General features: G+C 39.9%; 3 protein-coding genes and 1 long non-coding RNA gene across 6 annotated transcripts; 2 read left to right on the top strand and 2 right to left on the bottom strand.

Annotated features, from left to right (window-relative positions):
• The first annotated feature begins 276 nt into the window (after positions 1-276).
• On the top strand, positions 277-1902 carry LOC135079663 (speckle-type POZ protein B-like). 2 transcript variants are annotated; one of them, XM_063974283.1, is made up of 2 exons: positions 277-386; positions 698-1902. In XM_063974283.1, the coding sequence occupies exons 1-2, from the start codon at positions 360-362 to the stop codon at positions 1688-1690; spliced, it is 1020 nt and encodes a 339-aa protein (XP_063830353.1). In that variant the 5' UTR covers positions 277-359; the 3' UTR covers positions 1691-1902. The 2 variants fall into 2 exon arrangements, with proteins under 2 accessions (XP_063830353.1, XP_063830358.1); XM_063974288.1 differs by lacking the exon at positions 277-386 and adding an exon at positions 517-617.
• On the bottom strand, positions 1859-16446 carry LOC135079680 (casein kinase II subunit beta). Of its 2 annotated transcripts, none has more exons than XM_063974295.1 (8): positions 16343-16446; positions 16038-16113; positions 15864-15966; positions 15428-15527; positions 14926-15017; positions 5764-5953; positions 3979-4076; positions 1859-2106 (listed from the first exon to the last, which is right to left on the bottom strand). In XM_063974295.1, the coding sequence occupies exons 2-8, from the start codon at positions 16107-16109 to the stop codon at positions 2075-2077; spliced, it is 687 nt and encodes a 228-aa protein (XP_063830365.1). In that variant the 5' UTR covers positions 16110-16113; positions 16343-16446; the 3' UTR covers positions 1859-2074. The 2 variants fall into 2 exon arrangements, with proteins under 2 accessions (XP_063830365.1, XP_063830372.1); XM_063974302.1 differs by lacking the exon at positions 16343-16446 and adding an exon at positions 16232-16329.
• A 712-nt stretch (positions 16447-17158) lies between these two features.
• On the bottom strand, positions 17159-20139 carry LOC135079699 (uncharacterized). The gene is made up of 3 exons (XR_010258870.1): positions 19978-20139; positions 19465-19615; positions 17159-19087 (listed from the first exon to the last, which is right to left on the bottom strand). It is a non-coding gene; the product is annotated as an uncharacterized LOC135079699 (long non-coding RNA).
• Positions 20140-22952: 2813 nt separating this feature from the next.
• LOC135078083 (uncharacterized) lies at positions 22953-24226 on the top strand. The gene is made up of 4 exons (XM_063972660.1): positions 22953-23160; positions 23684-23824; positions 23909-24022; positions 24154-24226. Exons 1-4 carry the CDS (start codon positions 22982-22984, stop codon positions 24224-24226), a joined length of 507 nt encoding a protein of 168 aa, XP_063828730.1. The 5' UTR covers positions 22953-22981.
• Positions 24227-24327: the final 101 nt, after the last annotated feature.

Here is a 24327-nt window from a genome sequence, read left to right on the forward strand (position 1 = left end):
CTTTTGCGCTAGTAAGAAAAATGGCGCCATTTTAGCCGGAAGTGCTAACACTGCTAAAAAATCGTAAAAAATGTATGGGGAAACGTCACTTTTGAAGTTAGCAAACGTATCGTCGCCAAAGACAAGCAAAAGTTTTCGGCGGTTGCCATGGCGATCGCCATTTTGCTAACAAGCGCTATTTTCGGCCAAACGCAGCCAATAATTATATTTATTAAATGGCAACATCGATATTTCCGGCTGACTGACCGACAGCTGACAGTGACAGTGACGGAAGGTAGATTTTTTTTGGGATTAGTTTACCCTTTACTCAAAGAATACTTTTAATAATTTACTTTACTGTGTGTAATAATTCAATTCAAATGGAGGTGGAAAATAATGCAGAGCATGTGAGTATATTCATTGAAATTTTTCGGTTATTCCCATCTGATGACTAATACCCATCAATACTTAAATCCTGTAGTTTACATCACATATTTCACTATTGCACAATTTTTTATTTATTCTAATCTTGTGGCATCCTAAGCGGTCGCATGCGACTACGGTAACAAGTGATTTCTATTGTGTCTCGATTCGCTGGCACTCGAAGGGCTACTATGGCAAAGCGAGCGAAGTACTCTGTACGCAACTGATTTATGCAAGTTTGTACTCTTTCCAGGACTCTTAAAACCAATTCTAACTGTTTTTATTCTTTCTCCAGGATGCGCTCGCCACCATTCATGGACACCGGGTGTGCCAAACGCGCGATGCCAAATGGTTGTGCCTGGACAACATCTACCAGAAGTTCCACCGGCCCAACTTCTACGACATCGGCGGCACCTACATCCAGGACGTGGCCGACTACTGGTTCATGTACAAGACCGAGCAGATGAGCAACATCTTCCTTCTCCACCTCTTCGTGTGCAACCGCCAGGAGTGCATGTTCAGCGTTGCCATCAGCCGCAACACTGACATGACTATAGACAAGAAAAGTTCATCAGTCTACCTCACACAATCCCTAAAAGAATACAAATTCGAGAAAACTAAAGAGATGACCCAGAATTATCTAACGACATACAGTTTTACAAACTTTGATATTGATCAATTGAAAAACAGATCTCTTTACATTGGAGTCTCTTTTAACTGCACAGATATTAAAGGACTCGATCAGAACTTGATAGACCAAGTTAAGTTAAACCATGATTTTGGTGCTCTGATGAGTGACCCCATAGGGGCCGACTTTGTCATAGAATCAGCAGACGGAGCCAAGTTCAAAGTCCACAAAGTGCTACTGGGAGCCCACAGTGAAGTTTTCAAGGCTATGCTGAAGGAAGAGACTGCTGAAAGCCAGAATGGTTTTGTGAAGCTGGTTGATGTGGATAAAGGAGACCTTCAGTGTATCTTAGAATGCATCTATACAGGAACTATTAGAGACTTGGAGAATTGCAATTGTTTCAACATGCTGATGCTTGCAGACAGGTACAACATACAAGGCTTGAGAGAGATCTCTCAATATGCCCTTTCTCAGCAGCTGTCTGTGGACAATGCATTGGACACACTGATGGTTGCAGATATGTATAATTCAGAGATTCTAAAACTTGCTGCACTCAGATTCATAAAGAAGAATTCATCAGTAATACACTCCAGCACTTTCAAGGAAATCAAAAACACTGACCTGATGCGCCAACTGTGTGAATATCTCATCCCCACATAAATATTTTCAACCTTTTTGTAATTTTCTATTGCTGTGATTTAAATGTAATCATGCCAACAAACAATGTGATGTTGGCTAAATAAAATAATTAATGTATAAGTAAAATGTAATTTAAGAAAGTTTTATACTCTACATGTAATTTAGGCAAAAAATCAAATGAAAAGCATATTACAGAAAACGTAAAAATAAACTTTATTGAATTTGAAACATAACTCTTTAATTGATTAGCTGTCTAAATAAGGAGTAATTGTTTAATAAATATATTATATTATTATTAATTAGTTAAAGTTACAGGTCGAGATAGCTTGTATTAGTACCGCGGCGCGGCCGGCGGGCAGTCGGCGGCAGGGCAGTGCCCTGGGGGCGCACTCGGCGGGTATATAATCATTTTGGAATGTTACTGGAAGTCTTCGTTTCTGCGGCAAACAAACATTTTCTTCCATTAAAATGTTAGTTCACTAACCAGACGTCAACGTTTAGATATTGTTTATCGCATTCGAATGATTTCTGTCTAGCCATTCACACCATACTGGACTACAAAACAAACACAATTTACAAAGCATGCCCATTCGGCAACAACAAAGCCCATTATTGTATGAATGGTTGTCTGTAGCTCTACTACTGTTATTCTCTATTAGCAGGTTGTACCTACTCTTCTAGCTAAGTGTCTACTGCCTTGGCAATGTATTTCTTACAAATCGATTTGAAATACGATGTTTGAATGACTAGTGTTCGCATCATTTGTGCCGCTCAAAATTCATCTTTATATCGAATGCGTTCAGCAGAAGGAAACGTGGTTATCATGCAGGATAAGCAAGAAAAAAGGCCAATAGTTGTCATATTGTTTATTTAAAATTACTGGAACCGATACAGAAACGAAATAAAGTATAAATCTCACGTGGCAAACGCGAAAAGTGAAATGAATGTCTATGTTCTATCAATGAATGTTGGATATAAAAATAAAAACTTACATAACCCTAGACCTAATATATTTATTTATGAAACTACATTACATTATCGATCTTACTCGTGAATAAATATATCTGTCTGCGAAAACATGAAAGTCTAAACTGCGTGTTATTTACGCTGTTCGATGTCCGCGTGAGATATACGGTTCTAGGAAATGATGCTAGTTGAGCCGTCGCTGCTTTACGTTTCAATTTTATTTAAATGGATGGCGAATGTTAGGTGATGATGTAAAATGCTCACTGCCACTAACAACTCGTGGCCTACATTTTGATTTGGATAAGCCTTTTTACCAGGGTTTTTGATTTCATGAATTACGTAAATTATTACTACATTACATCTATGTGACATTGAATAAATGTTTTCATCATAATACTAATATGTTATTTCATAGAAACCCCAAGGTTGGCTATCTCCAAAACAAATATCGAAAATGATTCAATAATGTTTATGTAGAGCAGCAACAGCCTATGAAAAATTAAAGACAATTTTAACGTATCTTATCATTTACTCCCACCTGCTAGACTTCTCCCGAACACAACGGGTTGATGTTTCAGGTTACAATGTTATTCGATACAGACACTCCTTGGCATACAGAGCTATGTACATGAAGTCCATGTCTTGTTACGTTCCATAACACATTCCTTATCCGGTCAACGAAAGCCAAACCGCCGGATAAGTTCCGAAGCTTATTACAAGCATGAAAGTTAGATTTAGAAAAGAAGGAACACAAAACTTCGCATTGCGAGGTGACAAGATAACTTGTGATTTGGCGGCGTTACCTCTGTGTCGACGTCGCAATGTGAACGAGCTTATAGGCACGGATAGGTTTGAGATACCAAACTGACAACACCAAATTTTGACGGATCATACTTTCCACGTGTCGGGTGAGCGCTCGTCCGCGCCAGGGCACGCCTCGTATCGAAATCGAATGCATCTCACTAAGTTAAATTCCCACGACATGGATGAAACTTTGCGGCATCAACCGTTAACTTAGAATTTTAACACGACGTAAAATACTGTTAGGAGACTATAGAGTTCCACCTGCCAGCCCCCATATGACCCGACCCATATCTCGACTCGTCACTGAGAAACTGATTTTTCATGTATAAAATACATAGCAACTTTTCTGATGTCAAAAGTGTTAAGAATCGCGAGCACAATTTTGTGTCAAGGGTAGTGCAGTGGGACTGCTGTATATCACAGTTTCAGGTCCTCAAAGCGACGAATGGTGCCGAGAGTAGGGGTGTTAACCGGCGTTCGTTAGGCCCGGGTGCCCTGGCGCGCGGAGGTCTGTATCGTGGGGCGCGGCTAGCGTTTACCGTTGTTGTACGAGACACTCCGCAGCGGCGCCTTGAAGCTCGCCGCCGCCTGCTGTTGAATCTGGTACGCGAGCGGGTGGATCTTGAAGCCGTACAGTCTGGAATTAAACGGTTAATTTAATATAGATTTATGTTGGCATCATGGCACCTGGGAATCTCGCAGAAAGGCGGTTATCACACTGCGCCGCGCTCCGCCGCGGAGCGCGGGGCGACAGATTTAATCATTGTATACAAGTACCTCAGTTTGCACACTGACAACGCGTCCGCGCGCGTGATTTTTTATATGAAAATCGGAGCGCGGCACAGTGTGATAACCGCCAAAATGTAAGAACTCGCCTAATCTTCTCGCTCTAAAGTGTAAACGGGGCCTTATGTGCTAACTTTTGACTAAACCATACAGTAGAGTGGGAAGAGTAGACACAGTTGTCTTTGTGTAGTGTGTATGATAAAACAACCGCGGATGATCTAACATAAACAGGCAAGAGAATGCATAAATAATATCACAACAGTGATGTAATTAACATTTGTAACATGACATTTTGACAAATGAATTAACTCTAAAAATTTTATATCAGAGTAGATTTGCGACGACCTTGCACTAGTCAGCCATGCAATGCATTATTCATTATCATGAAATGAATTTAAAGCATTGTGAAATGTAGTCAATTTCATTTAAAGGAGAACAAACATCAAAATGCTAATGTGAAGAAAAATTCATGGTAAGATTCAAATGCGGGAGAGAGAACATCAAGCAACAGGTAATTTTTGTAGATATTGAGTCAGTAAAACAAAGTGAAATGTTTGTTTTATCGACTTAATAATGCATTCTGAATATAACTAAAAGTTGGGAAAACTAATATAATGATAAGAATAATAGATAATCTTTACTAGAAAACAGCATGATTATTGGTTATATTTTTATACATTATGCCACAAATATTTAATGTGGTTAAATGAAGGTATTAGTGGCAGTCTTGTTTTAAAATTATTTTCCTAACTGTGGAGAGTTTACTATTACTTTTAGCGATCCTGGGCACTGCTAGCTATGGCCACCATCACCATCATTTATGTTCGACTGACTGCCGTAACCAAGCTGCCTAGTGTAATGTAGACGATCCGTAAAAAAAACTAGAAAACTAACTGGAGAAATCGGTATACAGTTTATTTTATTTACTTTATTCCAGACAAAATTTTCAATGATTGGAATTAGACATAGTGTGAAAAGGCTCTTGGCCCTTTAACTGGTGGTAGCAGAATTGATACCACCATATAAAGTGTCACAAATCTTATTGAGTTATCATACATTGTTCAAGACGTCGCCGTCGTCGAAAAACGACGTATCTGCAAAATGTTATCTTGCACAAACACGTCTCTGTACTGCGTTTGAATAATCACATTCATCTATATTTGATTCTGTAGCTTCGATATGTTTATGAACTTTGAAAAATAAAAATAATTTATACTAATATTATAAATGCGAAAGTAACTCTGTCTGTCTGTCTCTCTTTCACGCCTAAACCACTGAACCGATTTTGAAGAAATTTGGCATAGAGATAGTTTGAGTCCTGGGAAAGGACATAGGATAGTTTTTATCCCAGTTTTTGAAACAGGGACGCGCGCGATAGTTTTTTTGTGACAGACAAAATTGCACGCGGGCGAAGCCGCGGGCGGAAAGCTAGTAATTTTATATAAAAGAATCTACTTTAGAGTAGTTTAATGCCCAAAAACAGATTGGCGGATCTAGATATTGTTCGACGACGACGACGGTTAATGAAACAATCTTACCTAGGCACGAACTGCGAGGCAGGGCGCTTAGGGCGGTACTCCGGGTGCACCATGAACACCATGTGCGGGAAGCCGGTGCCGAAGTAGGCGCCGTCCGTGTGGTGGTGCCGCGACGACTTGGGCGTGTAAACGTCCATACAGCGCGGGCAGTACAGCTTCACCATCGCCTCGCCTGGCACGTCGGACAGCCCTGCCGGAGAATAATAGACAGAATATACTGTTAATTGTGAAAAATATAAAACGTTAAAATAGCGGTATCGTTATAGCCAATGAGCTGCTGTCATAGTGACATTGACGTATTGTCAATGTCACACGAGAATCAAACGTCAGAATAGAGGGACGCGCAGAGACGACTCCGCGCGCTTTTGTACTAAGTGATGAATTGTAATTAAAATAAGGCAATATAATGTATAAGATGAGTATCCAGTGTTTTATTTATGAGAATAGATCGACCGGCCTCTAATAATACTTAAGAGCTTGATAAAACTACTTGATGCCCTAAGGGCGTCCATAAATTACGTGAGACAATTTGGGCTATTTTTCAACCCCCTCTCCCCCCTTGGTGAGATTTCATGAGATTTTGCTCAATCCCCTCCCCCTCCCTCTAATCTTACGTGAGATTTTTCAAAATACGTAATTGCAACGGAAATGAGTTAATATAAATGCTTCGATTAGTTAGTGCATTCGATTTATACATATTGTATAATCCTTTTTTAACTTAGTAACGTTTCGTAACGTATCATAATCGTTGTAGAATGTTAAACTTGACAAATTTTTATTTTACAGTTGCTTGCTAAAAAATATTACGTGATATTTGTCGAAACCCCCCTCTCCCCCACGTGAGATTTTGGGAGGTTTTTCTTGACCCCCTCCCCCCCTAAACGTCTCACGTAATTAATGGACGCCCCCTAAGCCCTAAACAATCCACGCCTATTTATAATGTTTGCTTGTTCTTAAGTTTATATCTCCAGTGTGAAATGCTAATTTTGGGACAGACTGTATAGTATTAGTATACAGTGTGAGTCACGTTAAAGTGTACATATGAAAATAGATGAAATTAGACCTATTTTTATCGACAAAAAAGAGTTCAAAAATTTTTTGAGATTTTTTTTTAATTTTTTATAGAATTTTTTTTCTTCCAATTACTTATTGTAAAGAAAACGTAATAACTTTTAAACTAAGCGGTATATCCTAATAAAATAAAAACAGTAATAATGCTAAATAACAGGCGATACTAAAAAAATACATAAAATACACAAAAAAGGCCAACAAATAATAAAAAATGATACTTTTTGAAAAAAAAAAACTGCTTTTAAATTCGTGTTTTTTTGGTTATTTGATAAATTTCTCCAAAAAATGCCCCTATAACCGTGTCATGCTCTGGGGCGGGACCACCTTAACGTAGGTACATATAATATATACGAAAGAAATGTATAAAATATGTATATAATTGTAGACTTAGTTAAAAAAAATGTATATCTATAGTTTTGTTGTAAACATTAATTCAAAGTGGTCCCGCCGGAGAGCATACTCCCTAGCGGGACCACCTAGAAGATTTCGTTACTGAAGGTTTCTGAATTCGTTTATAAGACCATAAAAATGTATATTAAATGTATACAAATCTGCTATACTCAATTTTTTATTTGATTTAGTATAAACCGATTTACGGCAAATTTAAAATTTCCTTTCGGAACATTTAGGGGAGACTGGCCCAAAGCGGACACCTTAAGGTAAAATAGGAAAAAAACATACAGATTATGCAAAACGAAATAAGTTTTTATGACATAAGCTCAAAGTGGCACAGCGTGCTATGGAGAGGGCTATGCTCGGTGTTTCTTTACGAGATCATCGTTACATTCCCTCTAATATGGTCGAGTGAAGCGATGGCTGGTTCACTCGTCATGTCTGTGAACAGGCGCTGCTTTCGGGGACTGGTCAATCCAAGTTACTACCTTGTTTAATATACCACGCAATTTTGTATACCCATTCTTGTAAGATACACCATACAAGAATGCGTGGTAAATTCAGTGAACTGCTCCTGAATCAAATGTACCTACTACTGCTTTTTCTATTTATTTATTTATATTAACCGGCAGACAGTGGTGACTGACTGAGTTTGTTGCGGCGCTTCTTTTGAGCACTTGCCAAATGTTGGTCTCGAAGCGCTGGTATAAAAAGATTATGAGACATGTAGAGGCTCCTTAAGAACAAAATGACGATTTGTAAGAACTATTTATTAGTCTAAACAAATAAAGAAATTTTGACTTTGACTTTGAGATCGAATCAGAAATGAAGAGATCCGTAAACGAACTAAGTAAAGTCGCTGACATAGCCCGACGGATTAGCAAGCTGAAGTGGCAATGGGCAGGGCACATAGGACGCAGAGCTGACTTGCAACATGAAGCTTGTTTATAAGGCCCATGTTGCGTCTTACCCAGTTTCGATTGGGAGCTAGATTCTCAAGATTGTTGACAATATGTCTACCTCGCACAAAAGATTCAGCTAGGTAGATTCAATTTCGAGAAAGAGATCAATCGTCGCATCCAACTCGGCTGGGCAGCATTCAGTAAACTACGCAACATCTTTTCATTCAAAATATCTCAGTACCTAAAGACGAAAGTCTACAACCAGGTGTGCGTGTGCTATCAATGATGATAATAGGTACGGCTCAGAAACGTGTCCTCTCACTATGGGCTGTTGATTAGATACAAATATTGCCTTTAAAGTTGGTAAAAAAGGGAGTAAAATTAAAATAGGGGATGAAATTTTTTGTGGAAATTCCATTTCACATAGTATTCATGCTCATGAGATTCACTTCACTCACTCACTTCTCATTTCACATGTGTTTTTTTCTTGGTGCCCGCTTTGGGCCAGTCTCCCCTAAATGTTCCGAAAGGAAATTTTAAATTTGCCGTAAATCGGTTTATACTAAATCAAATAAAAAATTGAGTATAGCAGATTTGTATACATTTAATATACATTTTTATGGTCTTATAAACGAATTCAGAAACCTTCAGTAACGAAATCTTCTAGGTGGTCCCGCTAGGGAGTATGCTCTCCGGCGGGACCACTTTGAATTAATGTTTACAACAAAACTATAGATATACATTTTTTTTAACTAAGTCTACAATTATATACATATTTTATACATTTCTTTCGTATATATTATATGTACCTACGTTAAGGTGGTCCCGCCCCAGAGCATGACACCTATAACCGGTGATTTTTATTACTTTGTATTATTTTCTATCGTATTACCTTCGTAAAACCAAAAATCACATGTCTCTTTTTTTTTTTTTTTTTTTTTTTTTTTTTATGCTAGACAAGGCAGGTATTTGACCGCAATCGCACCTGGTGTTAAGTGAGATGCAGTCTAGGATGGTACATATCTGCCCTGTAAGTGCCTATTCACTCTCGCCTTGAAAACGCCCGGATTATAGTGTTCAGGAAATACAGCAGCAGGCAGCGAATTCCAGTCCCTAGCTGTTCGCATTATAAAGGAGTCGTCGAAACGCTTAGTGCGAGCTGGTGGAATGTCGACAATGTAGGGATGGTACGCCAGCCTGCGTCTGGTTCCCCGGTGATGGAAAGGGGCTGGTGGAATTAAGTTATATAATTCCTTCGCACATTCTCCGAAGTGTAGCCTGTAGAAAACCGTTAGAGAAGCAACTTTACGGCGGTGGTCAAGTTCCTGGAGCGACGCTTCAACAAGGGTCGGGCTGTCGATTAGTCTCCTGGCACGCCTTTCCACCGAATCCAAAGCAGCCAAATATTTCTTGGCAGAGCCGTCCCAGAGGTGGCAGCAGTATTCCATGCAAGGTCGGATCTGTGCTTTATATAACTGCAGCCTTTGCTTATTGGAGAAGTACTGCCTTGCCCTCGAGAGGATACCAAGTTTTTTGGCAGCAGTTTTCGCTATGGATTCGATGTACTCGCCAAAGTTCAACTTGCTGGACATTTCGATACCCAAAAGTTGGAGTCGCTCGGTGATTTTAACAGGCACACCTCGGAATGTTGGAGCCAGACGAAATGGACTTCGTTTGGCGGAGAACAGACACGCCTGTGTTTTGGACGCGTTAAATTGGACCAGATTGGCATCGCCCCAATCAGAGACATCCTGAAGGGCCAAATTTAAGCGTTCGATAAGGGACTCACGACAAGACTCGACCTCACGCCCGCTGGCTTTTGCGCTGGAAAGATATTTGGCTGTCACTGTTGTGTCATCTGCATACCCAAAGGTACCGGGTTTGAGCAGATCATTGATGTGCAGTAGAAACAGTGTTGCAGACAGCACCGATCCTTGAGGGACGCCAGCGTCAATAGGTTGCTGACTAGAAGTGTAGCCCTCAAGGACTACTCTTATTGATCGTCCCACGAGGAAATCGGAGATCCATTTGCATAAGCCAGCAGGGATTCCAAAAGATGGAAGCTTGTTTATTAGGCTGCCGTGCCAGACTCTGTCAAACGCCCTTGATACGTCCAGTGAAACGGCAAGGGCTTCTCCGTGTTTCTCAATGGCCTCGCTCCATAAGTGTGTGGCATACACGAGAAGATCGCCTGTAGAACGACCATACCGAAACCCATACTGACGGTCGCTAAGTAGGTCATTTTCTTCAAGGTATGACAGGAGTCGGCCATTGAGGACACGTTCCATTATCTTGCAGAGTATGGACGTAACAGAGATGGGTCTATAATTTGTTGGGTCAGCACGACTGCCCTTTTTAGGTACGGGCTGTACGTTTGCAAGCTTCCATGATCTAGGGACTAGTCCAGTCTCAAGTGAGAGTCGATACAGGCGTGTCAGAATAGGAGACAACTCCGGCGCACAGTTACGCAGGACTATTGCTGGAATTCCGTCGGGTCCACTGGCTTTATTTATGTCAAGAGAACGCAAGACATTTAAAACCTCTCTCTGCCGTATGCGGACCTCACGCATGGTGGTAGAGGCAGGTGGTAATGAGGGTGGTATTTTGCCTGCAACGTCAAGACGCGAGTTATCAGCGAACAGGGTGGCAAAAAGGTTCGCTTTTTCCTCAGCAGAGTGAGCCAGTGAGCCATCAGGTTTCAGCAGTGGTGGCAGGCTGGGGCGACAGAAGTTGGATTGGATGGCCTTGGCAAGGGACCAAAACGCTTTGGACCCGGCTGGGTATGAAGCAAGTTTGGTGCCAATGCGTCCAATATGGTCGTAGCGAGCCCTGCGTAACGCTTTTTTGCAAGACTTGGAGGCTTGGTTATAGGCTTTCTTCAGGTTGCGAGTTTCAGGTGAGCCGCGTGTTCGAGCATCAGCCCATGCCAGAAAAGCTGACTGCTTACACGCTTCAGCAAGACGGCAATCAGCATTGAACCAGGGGCGAGCTTTGCTTCCTGAGGCGACGTCTGAGTAAGGAATGAAGAATTCCATACCCTGACGTATAACCTCTGTTATAGCATCGGCGCAACTCGTTGGGTCTCGAGAAGAAAAGCATGCCGGCCTCCAAGGGAAAGATGCGAAAAACTGACGCATCTCGTCCCAATCTGCTGACTTGTATCGCCATACTCGTCTTACTCCACAAGGGCCACGATCGGATGGGGAGTATGTCGATACAGTTTTCACCAGGCAGTGGTCAGAAGTTCCAAGAGGAGCTGTAACCATGATGGAATATCTGTCTGGATCAGATGTCAGCAGAAGGTCAAGGCAATTGGCTGTGTGAGTGTCGACGTCCGGGACCCTGGTCGCACAGTCTATCAATTGGGAGAGATCCAATGTCAGAGCAAGTTTACGTGCCTCTCTCCCGGCATGGTCGGTCACCTGGTATGGAAAGAGCCATTCCTGGTGGTGTGCATTGAAGTCTCCCAAAATGACTAACTGCGCAGAAGGGTATCGGGCTAGTGCCTTATCAGCTGATTGGCTGAGGTAGTCGAACAGCCGGGTTGTCTCAAGGTCTCCGCTGTGCGAACGGTAAACACAGGCATAGAGTAATTTCTCCAGGCCCGTGTCGACTAAAGCCCAAATCACAGAGAATCCGGGAACCTCCAGGCATTTGAGACGTTTAATGCAAATGTCGTCACGAGCATAGACGCAAACTCCCGCCCGGGCTTGAAATTTATGTTCCAATGTGTACCCAGGGTAGAGCAAGTACGCCGCGTCAGCTGGACATTTTATCTGTGTCTCTGTGAGGAACAGCAGTTGCGGTTTTTCAGTCTCAAGGTGGTGGTGGACTGCAGAGAGATTGGAGTGCAGCCCTCGTATGTTGGTGAGGTGCACTTTGAGTGGGAGGACGTGCAACCGCTGTTTAACTTTTTTCCTTGTTCTGTGTACCATTTTATTATTTATTGAGAGTGAATAAGTGGAGGGAGTATGGCAGTTGAGCGAGGCGTTTTCATGTACGCCCGGAGAGGCAGACGGGGTTAGCAGACCGTTTAGAGCCTGACCTGGAGACCGCGGGGACGCCCGAACCCCCCCAGAGATGGCCACCTGGTCCTCCCGTCCGGTCGCCAACCGGCAAGGTGGAGCATCCTGGGATTTTTCGCTAGGTGGCGGGGCAGCCTTTCACGTGTGGCTGGCAAGCTACTTGGGCCCCCAACTTCCTGCGGTCAGCCAGCGGTGCACTGTGCTTCGGATCCCGCTAGCCTCCAGAATCAGGCGCCCGATGCGCCTACCCCGCTAAACTCAGAACGGCGATGTCACAATCCACGCAACTGCTCGGACCCATACTCCCGAAACGGCTTCCCCAGAACACGCTCCGGAACACGGTGTAATCCGTTTGGCGGTGCGGCTTAGTCTGGGGGGTGGTAACCAGCCTCGGCCGACGCCTACCACCGGAAATTGGCTACTCATTTGGCACCACCCAGGGGTCACTTGTGGGGTCTCAAGGGTAAACCCACGGAAGCGAGTAGCATTAACCCCCTAATTAAAGTCTCTATCCCTATCACAACATTTGCTATGATCGTTTGAACAAAGGCCTGCCACAACATTATTCTCCGCTACAGGTAGAGAAAATTTTAATTTTAACTAAAATGCTTATTTTACTTCGAAATCTTTTGTTTTTATTTGAAATCTAACTTGTCTTTATCAAAATTACAAATCTAGAGCCATTTTCAGTTTCGTTGTTAACGAAGCGTTGAATGGCGCGCCCGGAGAGGCTTAGTTCAAACGATCATTGCAAACGTTGTGACATGGATAGAGAAATGCGATTTTTGGTTTTACGGAGGTAATACGATAGAGAATAATACAAAGTAATAAAAACCACCGGTTATAGGGGCATTTTTTGGAGAAATTTATCAAATAACCAAAAAAACACGAATTTAAAAGCAGATTTTTTTCAAAAAGTATCATTTTTATTATTTGTTGGCCTTTTTTGTGTATTTTATGTATTTTTTTTAGTATCACCTGTTATTTAGCATTATTACTGTTTTTATTTTATTAGGATATACCTCTTAGTTTAAAAGTTATTACGTTTTCTTTACAATAAGTAATTGGAAGAAAAAAAATTCTATAAAAAATTAAAAAAAAATCTCAAAAAATTTTTGACCTCTTTTTTGTCGATAAAAATAGGTCTAGTTTCATCTATTTTCATATGTACACTTTAACGTGACTCACACTGTATATGTTACGGTCAAAGTGATAAATGTGAAAATTATGAATAATCGCCGGTTATTATGAATAATCACCGCATGATTTGGTAAATGTGATTAATATGAGGTCATTTATGTGTGTATAAAACTAAATAGGCGGCTTAGGGGTGGCCCAAGGGCCACCCCCGCCACACCTTAACCTATTTTTCACTTTAAATCAAAACATTATGTTATAGGCATCATGGAAAAGTAATATTATGCAAGAAACATTCCAAACTCATTATGCCAAATTATATTATATATGATATCAAAACGTTCAAAAGTTTGGCTGTACACGAGCACGTAGGTACACAAGATGTTGTTCTCTTTTATGAAATTTCTTAGTACTTTAATTATTAAATAATCACTGTTAAATGTGATTAATTTATCACTTTTACCGCGACTATCGGTAATTATTCATAATAACCGGTTATTATTAATAATTTTCAATTTATCACATTAACCGTAACATATACATACATCTAAATAAATAGATCTAAATTCCTGTTAGTGAAATAATATTATTAACCCGGCGAGGATATGGCTGAGTCAATCTGACCCCGCTCTTCCAATTTTTGTGTAAAGCACGGTCCGTGATCAAGTAGAATTTTGTCCAATGACCCCTAGCTACCCATCCTTATCGCTCGCGCGTAATTATGTTGCTATCGCGCTCGCACACTCACTGCGGGTTCCAGTCGCACGGTCGCGACAGCAATATAATTACGCGTGAGCGATAAGGATGGGTAACTAGGGGTCATTGGCCAAAATTCTACGTGCTCACGGACCGGGCTTTAGTTGTTTATCCCGCAACCGTGTGCTGTTATACGTCTCAGTAGCTGGAGTAATAGAAACTCCTCTCCCCTTTGCGCACCACTAGTCAGTCGACAGTCGCCGGTGAAAGGAAATAGGTAAAAACTACAAATGAAATACAGGGTCATGAAGACCCTTCACATTCCCGACGTATACTTTTTGTACCACTTTCTCGCCGGGTCAAGATCTTGTCCAGATGACGACGCATTTTGACTCACGCTATCGTAACTGGGAGGTACTAACAGTGCTGGATTAAGTAAATTATATTTGTAATAAAACAAGATAATGGAATGTGAGAATTTGTACCCAAGTCATAGTGGTTTTTTCCCCAGATAAGATCTCAAACAAAACATTATTCACTTTGAACATTTGGCATAAGCAAATTCAACCTTACTTATACAAGTTATACATACATGTGTATTGGTGAGCACATGATTTACAATGTTAGCACAGCTGATTTTTGATAAGGACAAGGTCTTACAGAAATTAATTAATAATTTTTTATTAATTATTAATTTATTCTAAGCTTTACTTATTACTGATTTATTAGGTGATTTATGTTATTGCAGTTGGGTTCACTTTCGTTTTACTTTAGTAATCCATTGAACAAGATCTTTATTATCATTTCAGCCACACATCCACTGCTAAAGATAGGCCTCGCCCAATGATTTCCACATCGCCTTGTTGGTAGCGGCTTCCAGTGCCCCCCTGCTACTTTTTTGAGGTTGAAAAAGATAGTGAGATGAAAATGAAACTTACCTAAAGGCAGCATCGGCTGGCACTCGCAATAAACCCGTGGACAGTGTCCAAAGTCACCCGCTTGGAACTTCTCCAGCATTTGCCCTATGCCTCTACAAGAAATACAAGAAAAAACATCAATTTATAATAAATTAAGTACTATTATAGTTTAAAACAAAGTTGCTTTCCGCTGTCTGCCCCTATGCATGCTTAGAACTTTAAAACTGAACCACGGATTTTGATGCAGTTTTTTTTAATAGACAGGGTGAATCAAGAGGAAGGTTTATATGTATATTTAGCACCCATGTGAAGCTGGGGCGGATTGCTAGTTATCAATTAACTTTAGTGTCCTCTAACATATTTGTTTATTGTAAGAAGTATGCTAATGTTTATATTTATATTCAAACTCAAATTAGTCAAACAAATATTTGAAAGGACTCAATAAAGTAATGCTTGACTTGTTGAGTTCAGAATAGTTTTACATTAAAGCAAACTCACAGTAATAATAACCGAAAAAACTTACCTATTAGTCAAAATGTAACGAGCATGGATTAACCCGTACAAGATCTCGGATGCCTGCTCCACAAGGTCGGACTGGTTGGGGTTGTCGTCCAGGTCATCATCTTGAAAGTAAAACATGAACAATCAAAATAACAGAGCTGATAATACTGTGTAAAAATTTAAAATTTACTATAAAAATTATAACGCTTTTAAAGAATTCAAGTTAATAACAAATTAATGTATACCACCAGTTAAAGCTGTAAATCATAGCTATTTAACTTAACCTTCAAAATTGTGTATTCTCCATAATATTACTTTTGAAAATGTACTGGAATCAAGAATCTAACTTATCAGCAGAAGCTTAAGTAACAATATTAAAAATTAGGGTCATTAGAAAATATTAGGTAGGCACAGATTAACATGCTAATATAATAAACAATGGAAGCCTCATGACTTACCTGGCTCAAGATCCAAGATCATGTCCAGGGCTTGCCTGTAATGCGGCACCTGCTCGTTGAGGCCAGTCAAGTTAAATTTATCATTTATGTAGTCTTCGTCCACCTAAAATACATGAGTCGGATCAATATCTACCTTCAGTATCACACACCCAAATTAATATCCACTGCACTCACCTCACAGAAAAATTCATTGCCCCTCAGTGTGCAGAACCATGAAATCCAGGATACCTCCTCCGAGCTGCTCATTTTTCTAAAACCAAAAAATCACAGGCTATTTCCTCCGTAATGGTCACAGCATTTGTTACCCAAATGCACACTTTTGTCTTTTTCAATTTGAACACATTCCTATCTTTTCCGAGAATATTTACCACTATGGCAGACACTTGATTATTTTTAATTTACTAAGAATTGAAATATTGAAGTAAATTTGGATGAATTTTGTACTAAAATACTGAAATATTAAATCTTTGGTGACAAACCTTTTCGTGCCTTGATTAGCCACGCTTGACGGATGAGGAAACGGGATGTGGGACTGTAAGAGCGAGAAAGATGAACTTCTGTCAAAACTTCTATCTTTGTTTATGGTAACTCATTCGTTGGTTTCTTTGTGTTGGTACTAAAATTAATTGTAACCATTCATTCAATTTTCTAGCGTCATTCTATTGTAAACTTTATGCAATAAATGATAAGCTTTCAATTAATTTACCCTATACATTAGGTACAAAGAACGTACAGTCGGCATACAAAAAAGAAATTAATTTTAAAATTCGTTTAAACAGCATGGAATTTTGAAATGCCGTCTGGATTGTAGACTCATAATATTGTAGATAGAAAATTTTACTCAAAGAAAACATTATTTTATTTTTTAAAAGAAATAGAACTGCATTCAAATATTTTACTTATGATTTATCAATAATTTAAGATTTCATGGTTTTCCTTTCATTTAATTTATTATGTTTGTTAGAGAGATTTCATCCTTATACTTAACCCTAACGATAGATGCAATAAAAATACAGGGTGTAATTTATAACAGATTTCAGTTGGTTTGATTCCCGGGTGTGGCAAGCAAATTTTTGGAAATCTTTAAATGCAGTTCTATTTCTTTTCAAAAATAAAGGAATGTTTTCTTTGAGAAAAAAAAAATCTACAATATTAAGAGTACTTTCCCGCCAGGTGGCATTAAGTAGGTTACATAGATTTCCCTACGAACCACTCCGTCAGCTTTATACTGTTGAAAATTGAAATATATTATTAAAACACATTTGAAGAAGATATTTAAAAATGAAATCCAATAGTCACATAAGTAAGTGTTTATTTTATTCATAAAACCATACATGGATTTTAAGTAATAATAATACACATTATTTTATCTATTGTAAGAGTTGAACCTAAACATCCTGAATAATTAATGTTGTTTCAAAAATCACTTAAATTCTTAGATACCTCATATAGTTATTTTAAATAATAGGTAAAGTTTAATGCACCAATATTGAGGTATGAGCTTTGCTCAAAAAAATTTTGAAATATTATTAATACCTACTTGTGTAACGATGGCTTCCTAGCCAGTCAAGACACATTTTAAAAATACGTATAAGTACCGAAGAAACTTAAGAGTAAGAAATGCATGGCAAACTATATGAGTCATAGATTATTATCCCACCCACCCACAAGGTGGACCGATGACCTGATAAAGGTAGCGGGAAGGCGCTGGATGCAGGCCGCTACCAACCGTGCGATGTGGAAGTCATTGGGGGAGGCCTATGTTCAGCAGTGGACGTCCTGTGGCTGAAATGATGATGATGATGATGAGATTATTATCGTGAATTTTAAAAAATATCTAGGATAGATGTTATCAATTTATCATAGCTTAAAATTATATTTCAAATATACTTAAAAAAAAATAATTTTAGGTACTTCCTTGGTTACTGAAAATTAGGTTATTTATGTACATTACTAGCTATAAATCGATGCCCTCAAATTTTTATAAAACATTATCCGACTTAATTTTAAAGTAACCAAGGAAAATATTCTCCAACTGGCGGAAACAACCACACAAAGTAGCTACTATTTATTACATAGAATTATAAATTAGACCTAAATTATTTTACAGATAGGAAATAATATTATGATTTATTTTTTAAACTTACACAAATCTTATTACTTATCACAATAATTGGTACTTAAACCCGTTGTACAATAATCTAATTGATTTTGCAACGAGAAGCAGGCATGTGTCATTCTTTCGCATAGATGTGTTCCAGCAGCTTTTTTGTGAGTTCTACATCTTGTAATTTCTCCCAGCTTTCTGTTTGCATTACCTTAGGATTGTCTTTTATAAAAGAAAATACTTTTAATTGAAGCTTGCTCAAATTATACTTACGAGCTATAACAGCAATGTTTATAGCATTTTCAACATTGATTTGTTCACCGATAGCATATTGTGTAAGTAAAAACAAATTTTCGAGTTGAAATTTGTCTGCAATTTTCAATAAATTGATGCAATTTTGTTTTATTATGTCTTTGATAGTACCAGTGTATAGAAATTGAAGCAATAGGTCCATATCATGGTCTTGAATATCAATAAATAGAGAATCACTCTCTGAATCTTTTATCAAATTCCGCAAATTAGGACTGTGAGCAACAAGAATGATTTTGTGAGCTGGAAACTTTTTCCCACTTGCAGATGTCAATATATAATCTGTCTTTTCTTTTTTCGAAAGAAGTCCACTCAAGTCGTGATGGAGTTTGATAGACATAATAACGTCGTTATTAAGGCAGTTGCTGGAGTTCATCATAATGGTGGTAGGAATGATAAGAGCGCCACGGCCCAGAGACTTAACTCCACTTTCATTAAAACAAAATGTTTTGATATGGTATATCTCATTGGGCTGAGCACTCTTAAAAGTGTACCATACTAAAGTTTGAGGTAAAGTCGCCGTCCCAATGAAATCTTTTATCTTATCAGAATCGGCTAATACATTTGAATTACTAACACCAATAGAAAAAGAGCCGATTTTCCTATGACACACAAAGAGATTTACTAAGTAATTATACCCGGGGCATATTGAGGTTGAATAGAAGAACCAAAGATCAGGTTCATTTCTTGTGTAGGTCCCTCCAATATCATAATCACAGCTATGTTTTAATTTTTGTGTCAAATCGAAAATACATAGTCTTTTAGCTTCTTCGGACTGGCATCTGTGAAGGCATGACACAGAACCGGGCTGAAAACAAACAAAAATTACAATTTTATTACGAATCACAACATATTTTTTTAATCAACAATGTATGTATAAAGAAATAATTTTAGTATATAAACTCTATACGAATTTTGGGAAATTACTATGTTCTGAAGTTCTAATCAAGCTTCTCAACTGTTGCATTATAATATTATAAGGACCATGTATTTCCGGCTCCATCTATCTCATCCGTTTACTTAATATCGTTAACTGGAGATGCTTTCATAGGGGGCTAGGGGGGGTGTTTCACAAAGCAGTTGGGTGCAGAATCGAGTTGGACGGAGCGGCTGATAAAGCAAGATAAAAAAAGCTGGCAATTTGGAATCTGATCAATACTAAGGACTATGTAATGGAGTAGGTACCTCAGAAATGAAAGAAGCGTCCGCATCGGAGTCATTGTTTCGATTCAGACGCTCGTCCCTTACATTTGGAGCATCTCTATGATTTTCTTCGTCCATTTCGGGTTCAATAACTTCCGCTTCATCCACTATCATAAACATAACTAATGTTATCCTGTAAAAAATAAAGTATGTGACAAACCTTTATCATTTCGTAGTGTAATCACGTAGGTAACATAGAAACATACAAAAAAAGTAGAAGTGAAGTTATTACGGTATTAAGACTTATTTTTCTGTCTATAAATCTTTCTAAGGTATTTTGAGCTGACTGTATTACCGGTAACTATAGATAAACATTAATGACGATGATTCATTTTTCTATTGCACCATCATGTTGCAATTTTATTATTAAACAAAAGTCCTGGTTGGTTTCTTTTTTGCGATATTGAAAATGAAAGTATTTGCAAAATTGCTGGCTAAAGAAATATAGGAATTAAATTGAAAACGGGAATGCTACACACAATAGCAAACTCTCACCTCGAATGAATTGAAGATTCAATTAACGTCTTTACTATTTTAAATTGTTGATACCACTTTTTACTCTTATTTATATTGATTTAAACGGTAAGACAAAAGTAAATAACATTACTAAAAATGAAATCAGCAGTAAACAATATTTGCGATTTGCGTTTTACTTATAAGAACTGTCAATGCTGTCAATGTCAAAATGATTTACTCTTCATTCAAATTTGATCGTTCTCCGTTTTAACGTTCACTCATTCAAAACCATAGAGAAATCCCGATTTTTTATTATACCTAATACCTACCATGACCGCAAAGCGCGATTTTTTGAGCCCCCTCATAAAAAATCCCTTACAGCATTAAATTCGCCTTGTTGTACAAACTGTACGGCATTGAAAATAATTATATTGTAATAATTAAAGATTTTTTTATACTTCTTAAAATATGCGTGCTTTAATTAAGTTTAAAAAGCGAAGGTTGCATAAAGTGGATGCATAAATGCCTCTCACTTCACCTAGGACAAAAATCCAATCGAAAGCATGATTGATTACCTACTTAGCTCCTGTGAGCACCCTTTTTCAATCCAAGTATTTTACCTATGTATATCATAATGATTGAAATGGGACTGTTCGTTCTTTTCAACCAAGTGACATCCACTGCTGGACAAAGACCTCCCCCAAGGATGCAAGGATTTATTTCCACAACAACCGATCCTGCACTTACAACATCTACAAATTTATCATTCTGGCTACAATTGTTTTAGAGGTGCTGCTAAATCTTTATGTATACGAATCTTTCGATTTCCACAGTGGCCTCTCGAAGGGAATGCTCATCTTTCCGCGACCTTCACCAGTTACTTAGTTGGTCCACTTAAGATTCAGCCAGACTTAAATGCATTAATCGCCATCGCTGCACGCCGGCTGATCGTGTGTGATCGCGTTTGTTTGACCGAACCTTTAGAGGGAGGCCTGCCTATAGGTAACGCCTTCCGGCCTGTGGTGGCCACTCGAGAAAAGGGAACTAATCACACTAGCTCACAACTCTACATGAAGTTTCGGGAACGATTAATTCAATTCGATGAGCTGTGAATCATACTTTGGCTTTCGGTAAAACTTTGTGTTAGGGAACATTTGGTTTTGAGCCTATGTAGAGCTAGCTCGCTCCTAATGCGTAGAATTGCCAAACACCTTGCGTCCTTGTGCAAAGCTCATCATGCCATGCCATGCCTAAATCGTTGTAGCAGTTTAGCTTTAGAGCCTTCAGACTGCTTCAGACTTTATTTACTGACATGTAGGTACCTACTACCTACCTATCTCAATACGCGCAGGCCTTTGCGAATTACTAAAGCATATTTCAGTACCATATTTCAAGTCCTTTGATCCAGACGTGCCTTTTCTTTGCCGTTGTTTTCGGGGAAAATAATGTGACATTTTAAAATTATTCCGCTTTGTCACGACTATCGCAAGTTCAGGACCACGTTTTTTTTAGTTCTTGCTTACTGAAACGCCACTGGGTGGTTTGTAGAAAAGGTCATTCATATTACAAGTTCGGTAAGGTATAAGTACTTCTCTATAAAAAGCTCGGAAACAAAAAACGGATCAAGGTGTCTTTATGAGTAAGATTTTAGATTTTTCTTTCACCATGCTTTGGGATTTAACGAATGTATAGTAAACGATTGAATAAGAATTTTTCTCCCTAGTTTGTTTATTGCAACGATCAGTCAAAAATCAGTTAAAATGTTTCTGACTGGCGGAGTTAATTTTATTATGAACCAAAATACTTAAATTCCTATAAGTGAATGAGAATAAAAATATTAAAATTAATATAAATTAATATGAACATATTATGACGTCACGTGGTTTTGTTTTTCAGATCGGGCTAAGCAGGCAGGCTTAAAGCTCTCTAAGCTGCTTAAGTTCTTAGTCCCAGAAAGAGACTTCAACGTTGTTAACACTAACCGAAGAGCAAGTATAACACGATATTTTTTATTTCTATTTCTATCACACTTGCTTACCTTTTTTGCCAACAGTAACGTAAAACCAAACAGCGCCCCCTAGACTCGCCAACCAAAGTTGGACTAACTTATCGGATTTAAGCACTCACGGCCTAAGTTAAAGTCTCTTTAACTGTAAGAGACGCGTTATATTTTATGCAGTTATGATACATAAGTAGGTAGGACCTTTTTCATACAGACAGGTAAGGACAGGCTAAGTAAGGGATGCAAGTGTCAAACCGCGCAGTTAACAGCGCCTGCGTGGCCCGGGCTGCCCCGGAACCTGTGCCTCCGCCCCCTGACTGTAGGGATGTGGCTACCTCGAAAGTACATCGAATTTCTATTATCCTTTTTTGTCTCGGTTTCGGAGATAGAGTTTGGAGCTCGATCTGACCTGTAAGGTCTTTGTTTGAAAAGAAAGAGAATTGCGTGTCTGATGCCCGTTTTCACCATCGATCCCTAATTTTTAAGTGACCCCTATGTAAACAAAATTCCTGTTATCTGTTACCATAGGGGTCACTTAAAAATTAGGGATTGATGGTGAAAACGGGCATGAGAGTCCGTTATGCAATATCTAATCTTATCTTCCTTCCTGTAGGTACTTAATAAGAGACAGGAGTCCTTAGGGCTATTTATACACATTTGGACGGGTTCTAAAATAAAAACATGAATTAGCCATAAGTGCACTAACTGCAGCATTATAGAACACGCGACTAGCAGTAAAAATAACGCAATGCATTTACTTGTAGTAACGATCATAATTTTCTTTGTCACCATCATGAGCCACTACAGCACTGTTTAAGTACCTCCATGCAGTACACCTTAAGTATACATAGTTGCATGAATTTTTATTAAGCAAATGTGATTAAGAAAATAAATTCCTGAAAACATTAAAATCTCCATCCCGTTGCAAAAAAACGTAAGATCGCGAATTCATCTCTCGACGTGTCTCCTCACTACGCTGCACCACTTTCAAGGTCGCATCTTTCAGTGGGCTGCTTGCAGCCGGCGGCGTCACACGATGCCATGAGCGGGGCACGCGAGCGCCGCGCCGACACCGTCGAGCTCCTGCCTCTGAAGTCGGCGCTGGTCAACAACAACCGCGAGGATGAGGCGTACTACCCGCCGGCCCTGCCGTCCACCTCCAACCTGTCCAACCTCTACGAGTACACGCTGCTCTCGAAGAGGACGCCGGCGTCGAAGAGGTGAGTGCAGCTCTGATTGGGTGATAGAGAAAAGTGCAATCTGAGGGATAGAAATCGAAGTACCTACCTAAGTACTACTACAGGGACAGGTAAATTAGTTTGACATAAGCTCATTGATGCTTTCCTAGGACTGAAAATACTTGCAATGATTTGAATGAAAATTGTTCACTTTGATGAATGAACTTGATGAGAACTGTAACTAAAATTGTGTGTTAAATGTAGGTAGATAAAGTTACGTTTAGCAAAAAAGAGTACCTTAGGTAAAATATGAGTGACGACAAAGATACTGCGGGACTTCGTGTTTGATGAATGGGAAAACAATTTGTTTTGTGGGATAGACCCAAATAAATTCTTCGATGAAATGTAACTGCAAAAATGCTTCTAAAGCTTCGTGGAATAAAAAAAACGTGTAAAAATAATTAAATAATTGTTGTGCAAGTTGTGTAACTTGATGTCATCACTTTGGGTTACATGTGGTTTTTAGGCTTTCAGTGACGATTGTAAACCGCTTATTTGTTCATAGGCTCCTCTCCAAAACTACACAACCCTCGCCCACTCCCCTGGTGACGCTATGCGGCGCGCCGCCTCCGTCCAGGAAGCGCGAAGAGCTGGCCGCGCTCGCCAACTTGCGCAAGAAGGTGGCTCCCGCGCTGCTGCCCGACAGGTGAGGTCCTGTCACATCTGCTCCACACAGCCCGGGACACTCCCCGGGGCGCTGTGAGTGTCCTGTCACATCTGCTCCACACAGCCCGGGACACTCCCCGGGGCGCTGTGCGGGCGCCGCCTCGTCCAGGAAGCGCGAGGAGCTGGCCGCGCTCGCCAACCTGCGCAAGAAGGTGGCTCCCGCGCTGCTGCCCGACAGGTGAGTGTCCTGTCACATCTGCTCCACACAGCCCGGGACACTCCCCGGGGCGCTGTGAGTGTCCTGTCACATCTGCTCCACACAGCCCGGGACACTCCCCGGGTCGCTATGCGGGCGCCGCCTCCGTCCAGGAAGCGCGAGGAGCTGGCCGCGCTCGCCAACCTGCGCAAGAAGGTGGCTCCCGCGCTGCTGCCCGACAGGTGAGGTCCTGTCACATCTGCTCCACACAGCCCGGGACACTCCCCGGGGCGCTGTGAGTGTCCTGTCACATCTGCTCCACACAGCCCGGGACACTCCCCGGGGCG

The sequence above is a fragment of the Ostrinia nubilalis genome, chromosome 2, assembly GCF_963855985.1.
Source record: "Ostrinia nubilalis chromosome 2, ilOstNubi1.1, whole genome shotgun sequence".
NCBI classification, from domain to species: domain Eukaryota; kingdom Metazoa; phylum Arthropoda; class Insecta; order Lepidoptera; family Crambidae; genus Ostrinia; species Ostrinia nubilalis.

Coding starts and splice junctions, on each gene's coding strand:
- LOC135078083 (XM_063972660.1), top strand. CDS start 22,982: ATGAGCGGGGCACGCGAGCGCCGCGCCGACACCGTCGAGCTCCTGCCT. Junction 23,161..23,683: donor AGGACGCCGGCGTCGAAGAG/GTGAGTGCAGCT, acceptor ATTTGTTCATAG/GCTCCTCTCCAAAACTACAC. Junction 23,825..23,908: donor CCCGCGCTGCTGCCCGACAG/GTGAGGTCCTGT, acceptor TGCTCCACACAG/CCCGGGACACTCCCCGGGGC.
- LOC135079663 (XM_063974283.1), top strand. CDS start 360: ATGGAGGTGGAAAATAATGCAGAGCAT. Junction 387..697: donor TGGAAAATAATGCAGAGCAT/GTGAGTATATTC, acceptor TTCTTTCTCCAG/GATGCGCTCGCCACCATTCA.
- LOC135079680 (XM_063974295.1), bottom strand. CDS start 16,109: ATGAGCAGCTCGGAGGAGGTATCCTGGATTTCATGGTTCTGCACACTG. Junction 15,967..16,037: donor GCAATGAATTTTTCTGTGAG/GTGAGTGCAGTG, acceptor CATGTATTTTAG/GTGGACGAAGACTACATAAA. Junction 5,954..14,925: donor CCAGCCGATGCTGCCTTTAG/GTAAGTTTCATT, acceptor ATTCTCCGGCAG/GGCTGTCCGACGTGCCAGGC.